Below are 18,882 nucleotides of genomic sequence, written 5' to 3' on the forward strand. Positions count from 1 at the left end.
TTCCTCAAAATAGAAACTGTGTTGGTTTGTAAGCCTCATCACTCATATTGAGACCCTGTTCTGGAAAGATAATAGCTTTTACTTAACAATAATTGAAATGAGGATTTCCTGCTGGAAAGAAGGAGCAGATGCTTTGAGATTCTAGACTGAGGCAGTAACAGCAAGAGGTGGTGAGAAACCTCTGGAGAGAGTGGTAGGTGACAGGGAGGGAACTGAGGAGTTGGCAGGGCCAGGTGAATATTCTGTCTCAAGACCTCTGTGTCACAAGAGGCAAGGGGTGAACATGGCCTCTCTTCATAGCTCCCTTTCTTTGCAGGAAGCTATAAGTAGGCCGGGTTGCAAGGCAATGGGCTAAATTGAGTAGAAACAGCAGCTAGAAAAAGTGAGCAGTTTATAACTGTGATCTCCCCCCTTTTCTGTTTAGAACCTGTTGTGGTCATCTTTGTGTTTATGTATTTTACACAGACTTGCAGTCTAACCCAACTGCTGTTATGTCATTTGATCAATTGGTTGAATTTATTGACCTACCACTGGGTTACTTATTTTTGCCCCGCATTACATGGCCTAAATACTTGTGTTCTGAACCTACTACTGATTCATAGAGCCTTAGTCCCAAGTACAAGTAAGAGATCATTTTTTGATTAGCATCTAAATATTTTGCATGAAAGAAATTTTAAAAAGGATGAAAGAAATGTATGCAAATATATACATATAGATGACACACACATGTGTATATATGTGCATAAGTACACATATGTATAGATTCACACACATATATGCCTTTACATACATGTACATATATATAGTATATGTACACATATGCATACGTTACAGATATCATGTTTAAATAGAACCTGGACATCCATTACTTATTATGGACTTAATTAAACTACAAATGGAAATAAATAGAACATCACATTTTCAGTATTTATATATAGTAGTGGAAGTCTTTAAATACCAAAGCTTACTGTTGATTAACAAATTGAGTAAAGTACCATCTTAATGGCAAATTAATATAAATTTTCTATTAGCATGTTTTGTTGCCATTTGGGAAAATTATACTATCAACCAGTGATAAATAGAAAAGCTCCAAATTGAGAACAAATAGCAAAGGCTGAATGAGCTCTGCATAACATTTAAAAATGTTTTGATTCTAATTAAGTCTCTTCCATTAGACATCCCCAGCCCTTAAGCCTCTTTCAGAAGAGTCTGTTATGATGAAGATGTGAAGTCAGGAAGAACAGCCTCTGGAGGCACCATGAGGCTTAGTCTACTTCCTCCACGTTGGTGTCAGCCACTTTGGGCAGCTGGGGTCCAGCTGAGGCCCCTCCTAGCAGGCCCTCTGCTGCTGCTGCTGGCGGAGGCTGCCTACTGGGCTCACATCCAGGCACCTCAGCTGGAACTCTCTCACCTCCTGGGGGTGGTGGAGCAGGACCATTGGCCTCTATCCCCCGTAGGGAGGCCTCTACTGGGGACTGTTGGGTCTGACCAGAAGCTTCTGCCTCCAGAAGGGGCTCCTGATCAGCCAGTACTTCAGTGGGGAGAACCTGGTCTTGGGGCTCTGCTCTGGACCCCACAGGGAGATTACTGGCCTTGGGGGGAGGTTCTACCTCATTGCCTCCTTCAGTCTCAGCTTGAGAAGCTGAGGGAGGTGGGGAACTCTCTGAATGGCAGGAAGGGCTCAGAGAGGGCCGTTCTGGCTCCCTGAGGGCCATGTCACCACCCCCTTGAGGACTGCTGAATTCTGGTTGGAATTCTTTGGACTGGTCAAGGGCCAACTCTGAATGGTGAATAACCATAAAGGCTGCGGCCAGATTTTTCACAGCATTGTGAACACTATTGGCGTTCTCAGCGTCGGCCTCTTCACCCACAGAAACCGTTGACTCGGGCTCTTCGTCGGAGGTGTGCTGATCTTGGTCATCCTTCTCAGGCATTTTTGCTTCTCTAATCTTTTTGTAGAGTTCATTTCTCTCTTCTTGTAAAGCTCGACAGAGATTCTCTAGTCTCCCAATTTTCATCACGAAGCACTCATATTCTTTGGCTCTTAATGCTTTCTGTGATTTGAAAATACACACACACACACACGAAATGTCAAAAAGCAAAATTGCCAGAATGTTCTCTGGAGATAAGCAAAACCATTTGTCTAGGAATTTGCCTACCAGGCTCTGGGGTTTGACCACAGAGTGGTGGCTGGATGGACACTTGGTCAGAGGCATCACTTATTATTATTATTATTATTTGCATTGTATGCTAGGTTCTGGTAGAATTTAGAAAAGAAAGATGGCAAAGCCTCTCTCAACTTCAGTTCAGGGCCCCTAGAATTGTACATGAATTTTCTGCCTGCAAGACTTAGAGGGTGTAAGTACATGCATGTAGTAAAATGAATGAGATAGATTGGGTCTTGGCAGTCAGCAATGCCTTATCTCTTCTATAGATAAACTGCTATATGCTAATCCAGCAATGGTTTGATTTATGTTCTTGGATAATAAACTCATGCTTTAGAATTGGTTGTAATTTGGGATGAATTGTTAGAACAGTAATTATAACCAGAGAAACTCACCACACACTAATTCATGATGCTGGCTGCTCAAACTGTCCAATTTTCCTTCTCTCTAGAAATGTTTAGTGTGTTTGTACATGGAATTATTCCTAATTATCTTACTCCCTCACCCCATCTTTGTGCTACTCTGTACCCTTTAAGATGCTTTTTTACGTGTTTACATGGAGAGACCTTTACCTGTAAGTCCTGCCTCTCAGGTCAAAGGCCATGTATCGTTGCCTTTATAATCTCTAAACCAGCCGTGGGCAAACTACGGCCCTCGGGCTGGATCTGGCCAGTTTGAAATGAATCAAACTAAAAAAAAAAAAAGACCGTACCCTTTTATGTAATGATGTTTACTTTGAATTTATATTGGTTCACACAAACACTCCATCCATGCTTTTGTTCCGGCCCTCCGGTCCAGTTTAAGAACCCATTGTGGCCCTCGAGTCAAAAATTTTGCCCACCCCTGCTCTAAACCTCCTCAGGGCCTGACATAACATCAGTGTTTAAATGCCTGTTGGAGGAATTAAACAATATATCTCCATATCTGTCTATAAAATAGCATGTACCCTGGGTGCTTGGGCTGGTGTCTTCTCTCAGTATGTTCAAATCAATGAATTAATTTATTCTGTGCCTGTTATATGCCAGGCACCAGGGAAATTCAAAGACAAGTAGGACACTCATCAAGCCTTTAAGGAATTCAGAGCCCTGCAGGCCTGCTGCTGCGTTGGGGGACAGTAGGCATGTGACTTAAGGGACACAAGGCTCTTTAGGAGTCTGGGTAGGATTCTAAATTGCTCTTATTACTCTATTATAATTTCATATATCATATCCCAGAAAAAGTCAGTCCTTTTTCAAAGGTAAGCATTAGGATATAATGTTCTAAGTATGAATCCTTTGACCAGCCAGGGGAGAGTAAGCTAAGGGAAAGGCTCCCTCACCTCTTCAATCATGTCCAGCAGAGCTTTGTTACAGTTCTCGAACCTGCCCTTCCACGTGGCCGTGTCCTTTTCCAGCTTCTTCATTTTCTTAGTCGTCTGCAGAAATTAGAGTGTTTTAATATTCTTCCTGAAAAGTTAACCTACCAAAGAAGCTATCAGTTTCATAGGCGATGTCAAGGAAAGCCCTTTTGTTCCAGCTATTGCAGCAAACACGAGTTCTATGTGAAGGGATGAGGAGTGAGTGGGGAAGTCCCCATTTATTCCTACGCCATCGAGGTCAGAGGTGGACAAACGTATTTGCACCGGAGCCAGTTCAGGAAAAAGGAAACTACTTAAGGCCATGCTGTTTTGTCACTGGCTTTTCTCTCTTAAAAAAAAAAAAAAAAAAAAAAAAAGCTCATCCTTCTCAGGTATTTTCGCTTCTCTAATCTTTTTGTAGAGTTTGTTTCTCTCTTCTTGTAAAGCTGTCTTTTTGAAGCTGAAACTGCTCACGATCCTGATTGTAGGATCTCCTCTCTGCTTGGATGAAGTAAAAGACAAGGCACATAACGCAGGAGCAGTGACCTGAATTTATCACAGCTGGCACTTGCTGTATGTGCCAATCGGCCCGAGTCTGGGTGCCCTCAGAGCTGGGCCCGGCCGCTGGCCACTGGCCTCAATAGAGGAGCCTCGAGTGTTTTTTGTTTGTTTTTATTTCTTAACTAAGTTAGTAGTTTATGAACTTTTTAAGGTAATTGAGTTCTTTAGGAATTTGAAGTCTATGGGACCACACTCAGAGAAATGCAAATATACATATCAAATTTTTTGGCTATAAATAAACTCCAGATTATCTTTTAATCTTTAATCTTTAGATTTCTCTTTAAGATTTATCCCAATCTTAAAGCTATATAATTTTAAATTAAAACAAATTTTCATGCTTTAATTTTCATCTTAAAACTCTATAATTAAGTTTTTTTTTAAACGGACAGATCCCTCCAGGGGTAGAAAAACTGTAATTATTAACAAGAGCTAGTCTACTTAGGTTTGCTCACTGAATTGTGAAACTTATTATTTTATGAAAATATTTTGAAGAGGAAGCTTTCTACACTTAAAAATGTTTAATGCCAATGTTTTAGAAACACAATTGTGATGCTGATTTTGTTTTGGGAAAACACTGAATTAAATAAGATTTAAGTGTTATATCCCACAATAATATGAGCACCTTTTATTTGTAAAAAAAATTTTTTAAGTTGAAAGCCCTCTTAAAATATGTTAATTTATTTGAACTTCATATTCTTATGAAGGAAGCAAGGGGGACATTGCCTTGATTTGTATTAAAAATAAAACTGAGGGAAGTTGAGTGAATTGTCCAATGCTACTTGAGGTGTAAGAACACACCAGAATTTCAATTCATCATCTCATTCAAATACTCTGTCAGTTCCATCATACTACATATCTTCTCTTTTAGGAAGGATCCTATGAAATGGCATTTTCTGCTTTAAAATTCTACTCTTGCATATTTATATGAAAGCTTTTTAAAAAATATATTTTTATTGATTTTAGAGAGAGGAAGGGAGAGGGATATAAGGTATAAATATCAAAACATGGATGAGAAACATCATCGATCGGCTGCTTCCTGCACGCCTTTACTGGGATCAAACCCACAACTTGGGTGTGTGCCCTGACCAGGAATCGAACTGGTGATCTCTTGGTTCCTGGGTCAATGTTCAACCGCTGAGCACATCAGCTGGCTGAAAGCTTTATTAAAAAATTTTTTAGATTATATATATATATATATATATATATATAAAATTTCAGTACAAACAACATAATGTTAAACTGCTAAACTGCTAGCTCTTTTCTTCTTTTTTAAAAAGCCATCCATGGAGTAGGAAAAAAAATCTTCCTCAGAATGAAAATGTGTCCTAGTGTTTTGGGGCTCTTTTTAAGATGAATACACTAGATATTTGCCAATGAAAAAATACACCCCAAATCTCATTGGCACCTATAAATGTTTCACTACTTCATGAAACGCACTGGAATATCTTAGCAAGAGAAAAATGAACCCAAAGGAGAATTGCTCGTCAAAATAGAAAATGTCAATACTTTGTGTGGGGTAAGCTGTACTCACTTTATCCATTTCCTGTTTGAAAGTGGCGAACACCTCATTGCTTTTTGTCAGCGTGCTCTGGAACTCTTCAAACCGCCCCGAGTAGAGGGTGAGCTGTACATGGGAGAGAGAGGATCTATTTTAGGGCTCCTTTCTGAATGCTTCCAGAACAAAACATGTCATTGTTCATTATTTGTTAAGATAAATGATTTAAGGGAATTCTAATGCAGTGTTAGTAATAAGTTCAGTTCTTTTATTTACTATGAGATCAACCGAGGTCAGTGACTATGATTAAATACATCTTTAAAGAAAAATGAAATAATAAAATATGTCATTACCACTTCATTGCATCATAACTTTTTACCAACAAACATTTATTGAGCTCTCAACATTTGCATGGATTGTATATACAAAAGTGTTTGACATGTGGCTCCCACTTTTGAGGGACCTGTAATCTTGATGGAAAGACAATCCCAAAGACAATCTAACTAGTTTTCAGTGAAAATAAAGTGCCAATGTAGGGGAGCAGCCATGTTTCTGTAGGGAAGGTGAGCCTTGAACTGGGTCTTGGAGGAAGTGAGAACGTAGACAAATGAAAAAAAGTGATAAAGGAAATGTGGGCTGGACATGGACTGTGGCTGCTGCCATTATGCAGGTTGTGCCACTGTAAGCAATTTCCATTGTAGACATTGTGGTTTTGTGTATTTATGAATATAGTGTTCTAGCCAATAGCTGTTAAATGTCTCTTCTCATCGAAATCAGTTTCTTATATCAGTTTTCTGCAGATGGAAATAATGAGTCTTGAGGAAGGAATGCCTTTTTCTGATTTGTACAAAACAACATTGTATGGGTTAGCATTGGCAAGTGTGCGGCTCACCACGGGAGTACCGGGAGAAGCCTTTGTGTCTCCACATCCTTAATTCCAAAGCTTGCCTTTGGGTGGGAATAGAGCAGAACAGAAAAGGAAGGTGTGTAAATACTTGATGGTTAGTGACAGCAATACAATAATAAAGTTTTGTGTTTGAAAATAATTTTAGGATAGCATATTTTGGGTGATTGATTTAATATGGCTGGTTTAAGTGACAAAAGTCGGCATTTTAAAATGAGTCTTTGGAGGGTACCCTTGAGTGCCTGGAACAGCCCCAAGTCCTCAAATGGGCACAGAAATGTCTTTTGTATGAAGAAGCAAGCTTACAACACCCAGCAACAAACAAGAACCCGAGACTGCTGTTGGTAGACTGGGATGGTTGGGCAGATGGCAGGCACCAACTTAACCAGCTGGTGATACTTGTGTTATTTTCCTTTCAAAAGCAGAGAAGAACTGACCAATTGAACGCCAGCAGAATGTAGAGTTCTTAGTCTTGGAGGTGGGAGTGAGATGGAGCGTGTGGGAATCAACCCTAGAACTCATAAAATATGCTTATCTAGAATAGTTCATTCTCAAATGATTCAGAACAGCAGTTCTTATTGCAGTAAAGATCAACAAAATGATAACATAAAACCTTTTCATTGGATATAATATTTCCGAAGAAAAGCCAGACAACAGCTGACCATCATTTGAAATCATTCATTAGCACTGTGAATATGTGACAGAGTTTGGGGCAGCTCTGGTGGTCTAAAATTTGATTCCATGCATACAGATTAGGGAAGATTGGGTAAAGGGGCATTGGGGAATTCATGGCCAGGGAAGTTTTGTGCGCACGCACACACACACACACACACACACACACACACACACTCACTGTATAAGACAATAATTTTATTGCCTGTAATGCATTCTCAAAACAGATTTAATTCTGTTTTATTTTTTTTCAAAGTCCTGGCTGGGATCCAATGAATTTATTTTCAGGGCCCATGAATAGGTCAAGCCTCTCTCCTAGTGTAAGTTCCTATGGAGCTGGCTACTAATATTTCACATGATCTGGTAGCCTCTGGTGGGAGTAACTACCCCTAACTGATCCTCTTCACTCTCTACCACAAAATCCATTTATTTGCCTTCTTGGCCAAGCATTCCTATTAACTTTTTTCTTGCTTCTTCTCTTTTATTTTTCAACTTTTCAGTAATTCCAGCAGAATTACATGGATGTCTCAGATCCTATGGTCTCCCAAGCCCTCTTGAAGCCCTTTAGTTGCAGGTTGCACACTGGAGAGGGCAGGAATGATCGCATGCATGGTCCATCTCATAGAGGCAACCTTGACACTTCTAGTGGGAGTAACCACATCCACCCCTTTATTTAGGCATATTGTTATTTTTATTGTATCAGTTGGGCTGATTGAGATGACAGACATATCCAGAGTGCCAGGAAATAATGTCTTGCTTCATTACCACCTTTTCTGGCCTTTTTCTAATGATTTTTTTTCAACATTTCCCTTTTAAACAATTTTAAATTTTGGTAAAATATACATATCATAAACTTGACCACTTAACCATTTTTAAGTGTATAGTTCAGTAGTGTTAAGTATATTCATATCATTGTGCAACCAATCTGCAGAATGTTTTCATCTTGCAAAACCGAAACTCTATACCCATTAAACAACAACTCCCCATTTTCCCCTTTGGGTGACTGCTCTTAATATTCTGCTTTTCTTTGTATTTGAACCCTATTGCCATATGTGGCAAAAGCTGTGTGGGGTATACCTTTCTCAGGTAACCAACTCTAACCCTCCACTTATACCACCTAAAGATGTATACTTCCTGTTTACTATATGGATAATTGTTTGGTTGTATTTTTCCTCTCGCTACCAAACATGGTGCACGTTTGTTTTGATGTGTCATACTCCTGCACTCACTTTGGCATTTCAGAGAAGTGTCGAAGGAACATCCCAAGGTCATCCACAGTCCCTCTCTCTCCCGCCAGAGGCAGAAATAGAAACAAACTGTTCTCGGGTTCGTAAACAATAATTGTCTCCACATTTCTATTTCAAACGGGCTGACACACACATTCTTTTAACCGAGCGCCATATTTAATTACAGACATTAAAAACATATAGGGAACAGAACTGTGCTCAGGGATTTTCTTAGCAAACTTTTGAGATTTGATTTGGGAATAAATCCAAATATAATAGTAGTTGCAGAGGACTCTTCTCCCATCGTATATTGATAAGGTGAGGATTTGGGGGTTGAAGGATGACGATTACCCATCTCTAACAGTTTACTCGCTGATCTTTCCCCTCGGGCAGTATTTCGTGTCTGCGTTGCCAGGGGTTGCTGACTTTCCACATCTACTACCATCTTCATCCTGATCGATCCAGTGAACACTCTATTTGTAGTGATGATTGCATCCCATTGATCATCTCTGACATTTAGTCTATTGCCTTGGTTTGTATAATTGCAAGCCAGACATCTCTTCCCTAAGTGAGAATCATGCCCCAAACTGGCAAGCTGTTTGACTGAAAAGTGACTTCCGTCAAGGAAAACACAATCCGTCTTGACATTTCCCTTGCTCAGATGGAAGAAATGAGAACGGAGGCCTCCCTTTCCTGTCATCCACCCGTTTAAAGACATTGTAAACCAAAGGAAGGGTTTAAGTGCTGTGCGAAATAATCTGTGATAGACTTTGCTTTTCAAGGTTTAGAAGTTTTACAAGTATAATATTGATACTTGTCAAGAGGAACTTGTCTAAACATGATTACACACAGGGATTCAGGGCCTCTATATTCTTCTTGACAATTAAGTAATTATTGGAGTTTTGAAAGTGTCTTGAAGACAAAAGACACAGACAAAGGTGGGTCCTTGTAGAAAGAGACACGTGCCATGGAAAATGGGGGAAAAGAGAAGGCAGGGTTATCTCAGTTTATGGCTACACTTCTTCAGCTCTGGAAGTTCTTTACATTCATGAACTAGAGCTGAACAGGTTCTTGATATCATATTTCCAGTGGTTCTTAAACTTTTGTGCAAATAAAGACTCCCCTCGACTCATATATCACTATGTGGTCCTCACCTATGAAATAGTACTGATATTAGCTCATATACTAATTGTTATTAACATTATTGTTATAACTAGAGTGTAAATTTAATTAGGGAGGGATTTTTGTCTCTCCCTGATTATATCTCCAAAACCTACAAACATGCCTAGCACTTAGTAGGTGCTCAATAAATATAAGTTGAATTAATTATGTTTATTATGATCTAGGCACTGAGCTAAGTGCTTTGCATGCACAATATGAAAACAAACTTCATATACTACATATTCATGAACTAATTTTTCTTTTAAACATTTAATCAAATATATGAATAATTGCCATCCATAGCCATAGGTGCGTGATTGAGAACTGATATAATGTCAAAAACAACTACATTTTGGATAGCAGCTGCTGCCTTGTGTGCTGTTATGTTTTGGAAATATTGAAAACTAATGGGCCTCCCAGAGGACTCCAGCTTGGGATCATTAATCCATTACATCATCCTATTTTACAGACAAGGACATTTAGGTCTAGGGAGGCTTAGGTGCTTTGCACAGGGTCACCTAGCTTTTCAGCAGAAGAACCAGGACTCTGACCCTGGTCCCTGGGCTCAGGTCAGTACTGAGGGATGAACGAGAAACATTGGCAAGTCTAGAACCCCGGATAGATGTTTTTCAAGTTTTAGGGGGATATAGGTGGAAAATTAGGGCACAACTTTATTTTTTATTTTATAGGTCATGTCATCTGAGTGAATCACTCTTTAGCCCAGAATCATATGATATTAATATACTCTTCTCAAGTTCATTCTCTTTATTTAGCAAAGAGGAGTAGAGATTGCTTGTAACATGATGTGAGTAGTGGCAAGTATAGCCGCAAGGCTCTGTGTTGAATAGGGAAGAGATAGGGCCAGAAACCCTGGCTTGATTCTCTCGTGCCATCAGTTGGTGAGGTCACACCTCCCCCCGCTGCCTGGCTCTGGTTAGAGTGCCACCTCTGCCTGTCATCGACCCCACACAGTGATGTGATGGGCCTTGTGACTGCCTGAAGGATGATCTGGAGTTTATGACTCGAGACTTCAGTCTTTTAACTCCCAGTTCCTTCATTCTATTAATAGTCAAAAACTTTATGGCTCTAATGTTGATGTAATTAGTATTTTTAAACTATTTTGATATATTACTGGGGGAATACAATTCATTTTGCATTCAGTACACACATTGGAAAAGTGTGCTTTAGTAAGGTTAGCTTTCCAAATTTTATCTACACTTTTGTCTATGTGTGGAGAGTGGCTACAGCGTTCGGACAGGATCAAGCCTCGGACTGACTTGTGGCAAAGCCACATACAAGTCCCAGCTTGGAGGGTAAAACCCTCCCAGCACAATTATAGCCAAAAGGCTATGGTTGTAAGCTTGACCTTATAGTCCGACCCTGCAGTCCTAGGTAGCTAAGGGCTGTGGGCAGGGTTGGGGGGAAGCATGTACAGCAAGTGCTGCCAAAACAAGGCTTGATAGAGTTCAGAGAATGGCAACAATAGGAAAGAAGCAGATTTGAAATTCACAAGAACATTGTAAACAGCTTGCCCTTGTTTTGCTTTGTGTGACCTGACTATAAAATAAAGCTTCGGCTCATAGGCGTGTCACTGTTTCCTTATCCAGGCACAGTGATCCACCTGGCCCCAACTGTATTCTCTTGTCCGTTTATTTTAATCCTTCACCGCCCCTCCTCAGGTTCACCCCTGGCTGTGCTGGATGCGGTTCATCTATGTAGTGGTATAATTTGTGATTTTAACTTGCTTGTTTTTCTTATTTGCTTTTTCTTTTATAACGAACAAATATTCAGCAGTTAGTGCATAAACATGGACAAGTGAATTGCTCACATCTTTATGTTGTCCAGTTTGGAAGTCTTCTGATTTCAGCATCTTGTGTGAATTTGTTCTATGTGATTTCACAGTTCCTGTAGGACCCTGGGCATTTTTCCCAGCAGGGGAGCCAGAGCCCCTGTGTGGGCCAGGGCAGAATGGCTCTCCTGGAACCTGGGAAGGTTTGGCAGGAGGGACAGAGGCCCCAAGGCCCAGGAATGATGGACAGGTCTTGCTTTCCCCCAGAGTCAGATGCTGCATGAGGCTTTATTTTTTATCCTGAAATATGAATTCCCTTAATCTAGTCAAAACACACATATGACATCATAAAGCCAACTGAGAACAGTTCCTGACTTGTCTGCCATTTAGTCATTTGCCACTGATAGAGCCAACCTCTGAGAGCACAAACGCTTGGGTGCTCATTCTAATTTTTCTAATTTCCCTTTATTATGAACTAGAGGCCCGATGCATGAAATTCATGCATGGGAGGGGGGAGGTTCCTCAGCCTGGCCTGTTCCCTCTTGCAATCCGGGACCACTCAGGTAGGGTCCCTAGGTCTGGCTGGCAATCAAGGCCTATCAGGCTTTCCTTCCCCCAGCTTCTGGCAGCGGGCCCTGCCCCCGCTGCTGCCACTGCTTGCCATCTGTGCAGCGCTGCCCCCTCCTCCCCCTCCACTGGTCACCTACCTCTGTGGGCGACAGGTGTGGGGTGTGATTGCTTGGCTGGCCTGGGCCTCCCTCTCTGGGGCGATCCATCACAGGGCCCCTAGATTGATAGCCCCACAGAGGGAGGCCCCACCCATCTGGCTGGGGCTCCACGATCGATCTCTGTGCAGAGGGTGGCCTGGGCCTCCCTCTTTGGGGTGATCACGGAGCATCCCCTCCCCCCGATTGATCGCCCCACCAGCCAGTGGCCTGGGTCTATCTCTGCAGTGCGATCGTGGGGCGATGGCAGGGCCACCCCAACCGATTGCATTGCACTGCCTTGGCTGGCCTGGCGCCAGTGCGCGTCATAGCGTGGTCATCGGGAAGGGTGTCCAGACAGTGGTTCTGCTGTTTGGTCATTCGGTCGATTTGCATATTATGCTTTTATTATTACAGAAAATATCAAGCAAGCAAGGACATTTTCAGTATTGACAGTATAGATGGTGCATCTGAACAGTTTACATTTTATTCTTAGCTTAGTAGGGTGATGTGGGGAGAGAGAGAGGACATATGTATGAACAGGTAGGTGGGAACCTGGACACTAGCTTATTCTCATTGACCATTTGGTGCCCTTTTCTGCATGGATGTTGTTGGTGCAGAGCTTTTATTTTTCTTAATAGACATGAAGTTATTCTTTATTTTCAACTCCTGGCCCCCTCTCCCTGCCACAAGTGAGCCCTCAGCAGACCACCTTTGGTTCACAGCCTCTGACTTGGGGACAGAAGGAGAGCACACCCCATGCATGTTTCCCCTCACTTCACCTGAGCCTGCAGGACTGTCTCTTGTTCCTTCAGCACTTTGGCTTGAAGTTTCCACTCTGCTGCCTGGTTCAGCAACTGTGAGAAGAGAGAATGCAGGAAAAGACGGTCAGATTGTCTTTTAAATTATCATTTGGTTGTAATATGCGTATAAGACATAATAACTTGCTAATTCACCCACTCAAGTAATTTTGGGGGAACTTTGTAGAGACTCTAAGAAATATAAGAAAACAACTAGTCTCAATGGTTGGATTCTCAACTAAAAATTAGTGGTTTTATTTGGGGGAAAAGGGGAAATCATTTTCAAGTCAAGCATGAATTACACAAAATTTGACCTCCCACCAAATTCTGGAACCTTCTCTAGCAATTCTGCCCACCCATTATTTGGCCTCTGCTTGAACATCTCCAGAACATCCCCACCTGGGGCACTTTTGTGAACAACTGTTTCTTTATATTAAACCCAAAGTTTGTCTCCTAACTAACCAGTGTTCTCCACCAGAGCAGATATTAGAATCACTTAGGGAGCATGTCTGAATTCTCATTCCTCTCAGAGAACGTGAATAAGGAATTTTAGGATGTGTGATTGGAATCCATACTTAGAGCAAATACCCAAAATGGTTTGGATGTTGGTGGTCCATAGATTACATTTTGAAAAACACTGGGTTAGATATTGACCTATTGCCCCAAATCCTGTGCTAGGTTTAGAAAATAAGTCCTGTATAAGTTTACAAAATAAGGTCCCTCTTCCATAAGGTAGCCTTTCAAATATAATCAAGGCTCTCATAGGAAACAGGATCAGAACTCTGAGCTGTGGGGTTAAATTGAAGAACTTGTTTTAGGCATAAAAATGACACAGACATGTTATTTTTAACTTAAGAGATATGTTCACCTATTTATCCATTTTGATGTAGGGCTCTGATCTTTTTTTGGGGGTATGGGCCTTCATAATGGAACCTAGCAAGGTTTATTTTGTTTTACAAAAATGATATCCATGATGTGCCATATAAGATTTTTCTTTTTTAAACAAAGGTGCTAGAGTGCTAGACTGACAGATACTTGTGAACCAGCTTGATTTTTTTTTATTCTGTAGAGTTTTACAACATTCTCCCCGTCTTTTATAGCTACTAACATCTAATTTGACAGTTGTTTCTTGCTGTTTGCTTATATGTAGTCTTTCAAAAGAAGCATTATTCATAATTTTCATAGAAACAACTTTCTTTTCATACTCCTATTTCTTCAGTTAATGTGTGATTCTGTTGATTTACAGAATAGAAACACAAGGATAACTGGACAGAAAAGGTTTGGGAGCAAAGGGCTGATTCTTGGTCAATTCCATCTTACTTATTGGGGGCAACCATGTGTAGACAGTCCAGATCGGCTTAGTAGCCACAGGACTCAACATGTTGTGGGCATCTGTCAGCAGTGCGTTTACAGAGAGGATGGTGAACATCATGAGTTAATCTGGTTAGTTAGGCAGGTGGCTGTCAGTTAAGAAGATTCTCATGGATTTGAAGAAAGGCCGATTTAAATTTTCTTCTTTGTATTTGTCTCTATTGTAAAAAAGTGTCCATGAGGTCCATGTATTACATTTGTAAACCTTGAAGATATCTTTGTTCTTATCTTAGTTTGTCTTTTTTCTCGTGGCTCGATCTCTCCATTTGTAAGATGGGTTTTATATATTCCTCTATACCTCCCAGCGTGCAGTGAAGATGGATTATTATAGAAGTGAAGTAATTTGAGTGCTCTGGGGCAGCTGTGAGGTGGAAGACCCCTCTGGCCATCTGAGTGGCATGGTGGCCGTGTACATGGCCCCTGCTTTCTAAGCCGGTTAAGGAGCCCTGTTGTTCTGGGTGGTCCCTGGCAGAGGGGAGGCAGGTGGCTGCCATTTCTACCTGGAGTGAAGGAACTTCCCAGCTTTGAAGTGATTTCACTACTTTCAGAGAAAAGTATCAGAGCTAGAAACGGGGTCAGTGGCCGGCCAGCTTTGAAGAACCGAGGCAGGCTACTTTTCTTTGCCTCAAAACCTGCTATGTTTTACTAAACAGGGATAGGAAAATAGGTAGCATGGGAGTTTCTTGCGAAGGCTGGGCCAGTCACCCCACGTCTGCCCCCCAGGCTCCTTCACTGAACCTTTGCCTAGATGTTCCTCTGTCATGTCTCATATATTATAGACCACAGGTACTGATCTTCTAGGAAGCATATCTTATCTACTGGAGTAATTATGACAACAGTAGAGTATCTGTTTTCTTAAATGTATTTCTTTCTTTGAGAGCTAGGTTATAGATGGATTAATAAATCAATCTTTTTATTAAGAGCACATGGACTTCTGCTTTGAAATTATTCAGTGACCACTAGGTTATGTACTCCAAAATTTGTCCTTTTGTTGCTACACTTGAAAACCAAAGTTATTTTTAAATTACTATTCTAACAAACTGAAGTGATTCTGATCTAATTTTCAGTAAAGGCAAAGCTCATGATCAATTATTAAATGGCCAAATTCCAATGATTGGCCCATTGACTATGTCTTAAATCTCTCTCTCCCCAGCAATAGACACACACTTCAGCTTTTGCCTCTGAAACATGCCCCTGAGTGTGATGTACTATCACAGAGCTTGGGCTTGGGGGCAGATACACTTTGGTGTACTATACGTCTTGGTCCCGTAGCAGCGTGTGACCTTAATAATAAAATTGTGTATCTTCTTTGAGCCTCTCATCTGTAGAATGGCCCTACAGCTGTCCTGGAGCATTTGGGGTTAATGAGATGTCAATAAAAGCCACCACTTGGTTTCTTAAGCCAGAAACTCAGGAGCCAATTTTGACTCCCTTTATCACTATTACCTTCAGTTCACTGCATTGCCTGCTGGATTTGCATTGAAAATGTAACTTTTATCCATGTCCAGCTCTCCTTCACCACTGCCCCCCTACTAATTCACGCCATCATCATAGCTCAGCCCAATTGCTGCTGTAGCCTCCTGTCTTCTTGCTTTCTGGTCCCTCTTTCATTCATTTTCCACCCAGGAGCCAAATTCATCTTGTACAGATGCCAAGCAGATCATGCCACTTCCTTTGCTAAAGCTACCCAGTCCTTTCTCATTATTTTTAGAATAAAATCCAAACTACTTTCCAGGCTTACAAAGCTATACAACTTGGCACCTGCTTCCCCCTCCAACTTCAGTTTGAAACTTTCTCCCATGGGGTCAACATGTTCTTGCTACCTTAACCTTTTCCTGTTTCTAGAGGATGCCAAGCTGGTTCCAGCATCAGCTGGACATTGCTATTGGAGACATCCTTCTCATCAGGTAGGGCTCAGCTCGAGCCACCTCCCCTGTGGGAGGCCTTTCTGGTCACCTGGTCTAAAGTAGGCCCCCTCCTTCTGCCCCTTCTCAGTTCCTTCTCAGTTCTTATTTCCTTAGTAGCACTTATTATTATCTGAAATTACCCTTCCTTGTGTGTTTGCTTGTTAATTGCTTTCCTCTTTCCGGTTAGACTCTAGCCTCTAAGGGTCATGACCTTCTCCATCTTGTTCACCACTGTAGCCCAGGACCCAGGATGGTGCATGGCATATGACAGGCACTGGGAAAAGATTTGTTGAATGGATGCATGACTGTTTTATGTAGAAAGTTGTTTAGGTACAGTGCCTCCTACCGGGCTGGCCAATTTAGTCTCCAGGGGAGCTCAGGCTCTTTCTCTAGCAGTCTATGGCTCTGAGACCATTCTCAAAAACAACTTTCTCAGGGTCCTCTGACCCCCAGGCAGACCAGACAAGCACACTGACTCAGATGATAAGTACATATTCCTTTTCGCGTTTGTGTCGCTCCTCTGCTTCCTTCATCATTTCCTGCGCCTGCTCCAGTTTCGCATCCACCAGCTTCTGCTGCAGTTCTCTGTGTTTAAATATTTTGTCCAGATGCTAAGGAAAAAACAAAGTGCGCATATCAAGCTTGACTTGTTATTGGTGCTGAAAAATAGAAAATAAAAAGTAATATTCATATAAACACACATTCTCCAGGTTTTAAGATTTTTAAAAAGAGGGGAATAAATACATTAGCATCACTTAGGGCTTTGCAGAAGACCATAAATTGGTGAAGTCCCCTGCATTTTGCATTCACAAATGTGGTGGCAAAAGGTGGAGGTGCTAGAATTCAGCAATTATATCTCCAAAAGGCCCCAACATTACTTTTCTAGAATTGGTAGCTATTGATATGATGCTGGTAATAGGCCAGGCAGCACAGACTGTGATGTATATCATAACAGCACTATCACTTGGTATTTTGGCACTTTCTATGAATATAAAACTAATTTTTAAGCTCAACATTAATATAGTTTATCATGGTGAACTCTCCTCCACATCCTCCATGTTCTTGCTTCAAGGATTGTAAGGAAGTTCTGGGGTACCAGCATGTGGCCCTGGATCAGGGACTAAGGCAGGAGCCCCCTGACTTCAAGTCTGTTGCTCTGGTGGGCAAGACAAGGCCAAGGGGCTTGCGTTGATAGGCAAATGTGCAACTGTGTGCCTCCGTACCTTTTGGTCTCTCTGCTAGCTTGGTCAGGAGAGGCTTCCAACTCTACCCCAGTGTGGAGAGTTTCTTGCTCATTAGGAGGTCCCATTGGCAAGAGGACATATGGAATTCTATCCTTTGGCCTTACTTAGAACCAGTCCCAGAAATTGACAACCAGTCTACCAGGCCATTCCCATTTGAGATCTTCCTGAAGAGTATGGCTATTTTCTTTTTAGCTCCTTCCTTTCTGCTTTCACCTGGTCCTCCACTCTGGAGCAGTGTTGATCTTCCTGACAAGATGAAATGGTCGCTTGGCATTTTGGCTTATTAGGAGGAGTTTCTTGATTTACCTAAGTGGTACTCCCATGTGCCTTTGGCTCAGTTGTTTCCTTAACATGTTGCCAACAGAACCACTTTGACTAAGTTAACATGAGGAAAGTTTAAAATGAGGAAAGAAATATGATCACTCAAAATCCTGATGGGACTTTAGGAGTCTTAAAAACATATTAACTATTAAACTATAATTTTGGAATAATTAAAGATCCCTATAGTCCCCTTAAGGTGAACTATTAAAGCAATCCTCCTTTTGTGACTGTGGGTGATTTAATGTCATAGCCTCTGCTTCCCATCTGTAAAATGTGGATAATATATTATCTAGTGCATAAGGTTGTTGAGACAATTAAGTGACGTTGTATGTATAGTTCTTAGCGCATGACCAAAACTAAAGTCTGAATCAATAATACCACGATGGTTATAATTATTACATTATTAATACTGGTATTGGTTTGTGGGGTATTTAGAATACAGACCCTTAATGACATGGCAATTCTTAAGAGGGAGTGTGTGCAGTATTTCTTGGCTCTGTAGAGGGCATTTTAAAAAGGCTGAGGATAACTGTGCTCACAGCCTATCACTTTCTATTTATTGCCTTTGCTTCACAGTGATTCCAGTTTTGAAGAAATTCCACATGACTTTCAGCCAGGTATTGCGCAATACCATCTGTTATTATTTGGCTAGTAGAAGAAATCCAATCCTGACTATTAATCAACTGAGAAGGCTCATCATAACTTTCTTATTAACCACGTTCCCTACCTTCACAACCCAGGTCAGGATCTGTATCCAGTGCTTCTACGTTGTTTGATGTGGTTCTTACCTCCTCCCTGAGCTCATACTGATCAATGATGCTTTTCAGTTTCTCTGCGAGCTCCGTGTTCTCCTGACACAGCTTCATGTTCCGCTCGCTCTGCTGCTCAATCTGGGCCTGGATGTCTGTCAGGGTACTCTGGAAATGATTCGTGATCTCCTTTCTCTTCTCTTCCTCCTCCCGTGCCCGCTGGAGGGTTTCCTCCTGTGGATGAAAATCTCCCATTATACTGGTTTACACGCACCCTCCGTTATAGGGTTCAAGGTCCAGGAAAGGAGATTCATGTGCAGGGGAGCAGGATGGTTCTTCTCAGTTCTCTAGAGCCATGTTGCTCAGCCCCAAAATCAATGTATGAGCAAAGGTTTCAGTTGTGAATACACGGTCACTGAGAGCAGGTGCAATGAGAGCCCTGACTTTGATAGCTGGTGATGAATAGGCTTGTTTTAA

At 41.4% G+C, this 18,882-nt stretch overlaps 1 protein-coding gene across 3 annotated transcripts in view; it reads right to left on the reverse strand.

Annotated features, from left to right (window-relative positions):
- Positions 1-408: 408 nt before the first annotated feature.
- Positions 409-18,882, reverse strand: part of TXLNB (taxilin beta) — a 40,548-nt gene continuing 22,074 nt past the window's right edge. For 2 of the 3 annotated variants that reach the window (XM_059700512.1, XM_059700511.1), the window contains 5 exons: positions 16,583-16,702; positions 12,796-12,870; positions 5,594-5,686; positions 3,484-3,579; positions 409-2,054 (listed from right to left, as the gene is read on the reverse strand). In XM_059700512.1, the coding sequence (XP_059556495.1) occupies positions 1,266-2,054; positions 3,484-3,579; positions 5,594-5,686; positions 12,796-12,870; positions 16,583-16,702 (1,173 nt within the window). In that variant the 3' untranslated portion in view covers positions 409-1,265. Of the gene's footprint in view, positions 2,055-3,483; positions 3,580-5,593; positions 5,687-12,795; positions 12,871-16,582; positions 16,703-18,444; positions 18,640-18,882 lie in introns of all 3 variants that reach the window. The other variant, XM_059700510.1, reaches the window with a different exon arrangement.

Source organism: Myotis daubentonii, chromosome 6, assembly GCF_963259705.1.
Source record: "Myotis daubentonii chromosome 6, mMyoDau2.1, whole genome shotgun sequence".
In the NCBI taxonomy this organism is placed as follows: Eukaryota; Metazoa; Chordata; class Mammalia; order Chiroptera; family Vespertilionidae; genus Myotis; species Myotis daubentonii.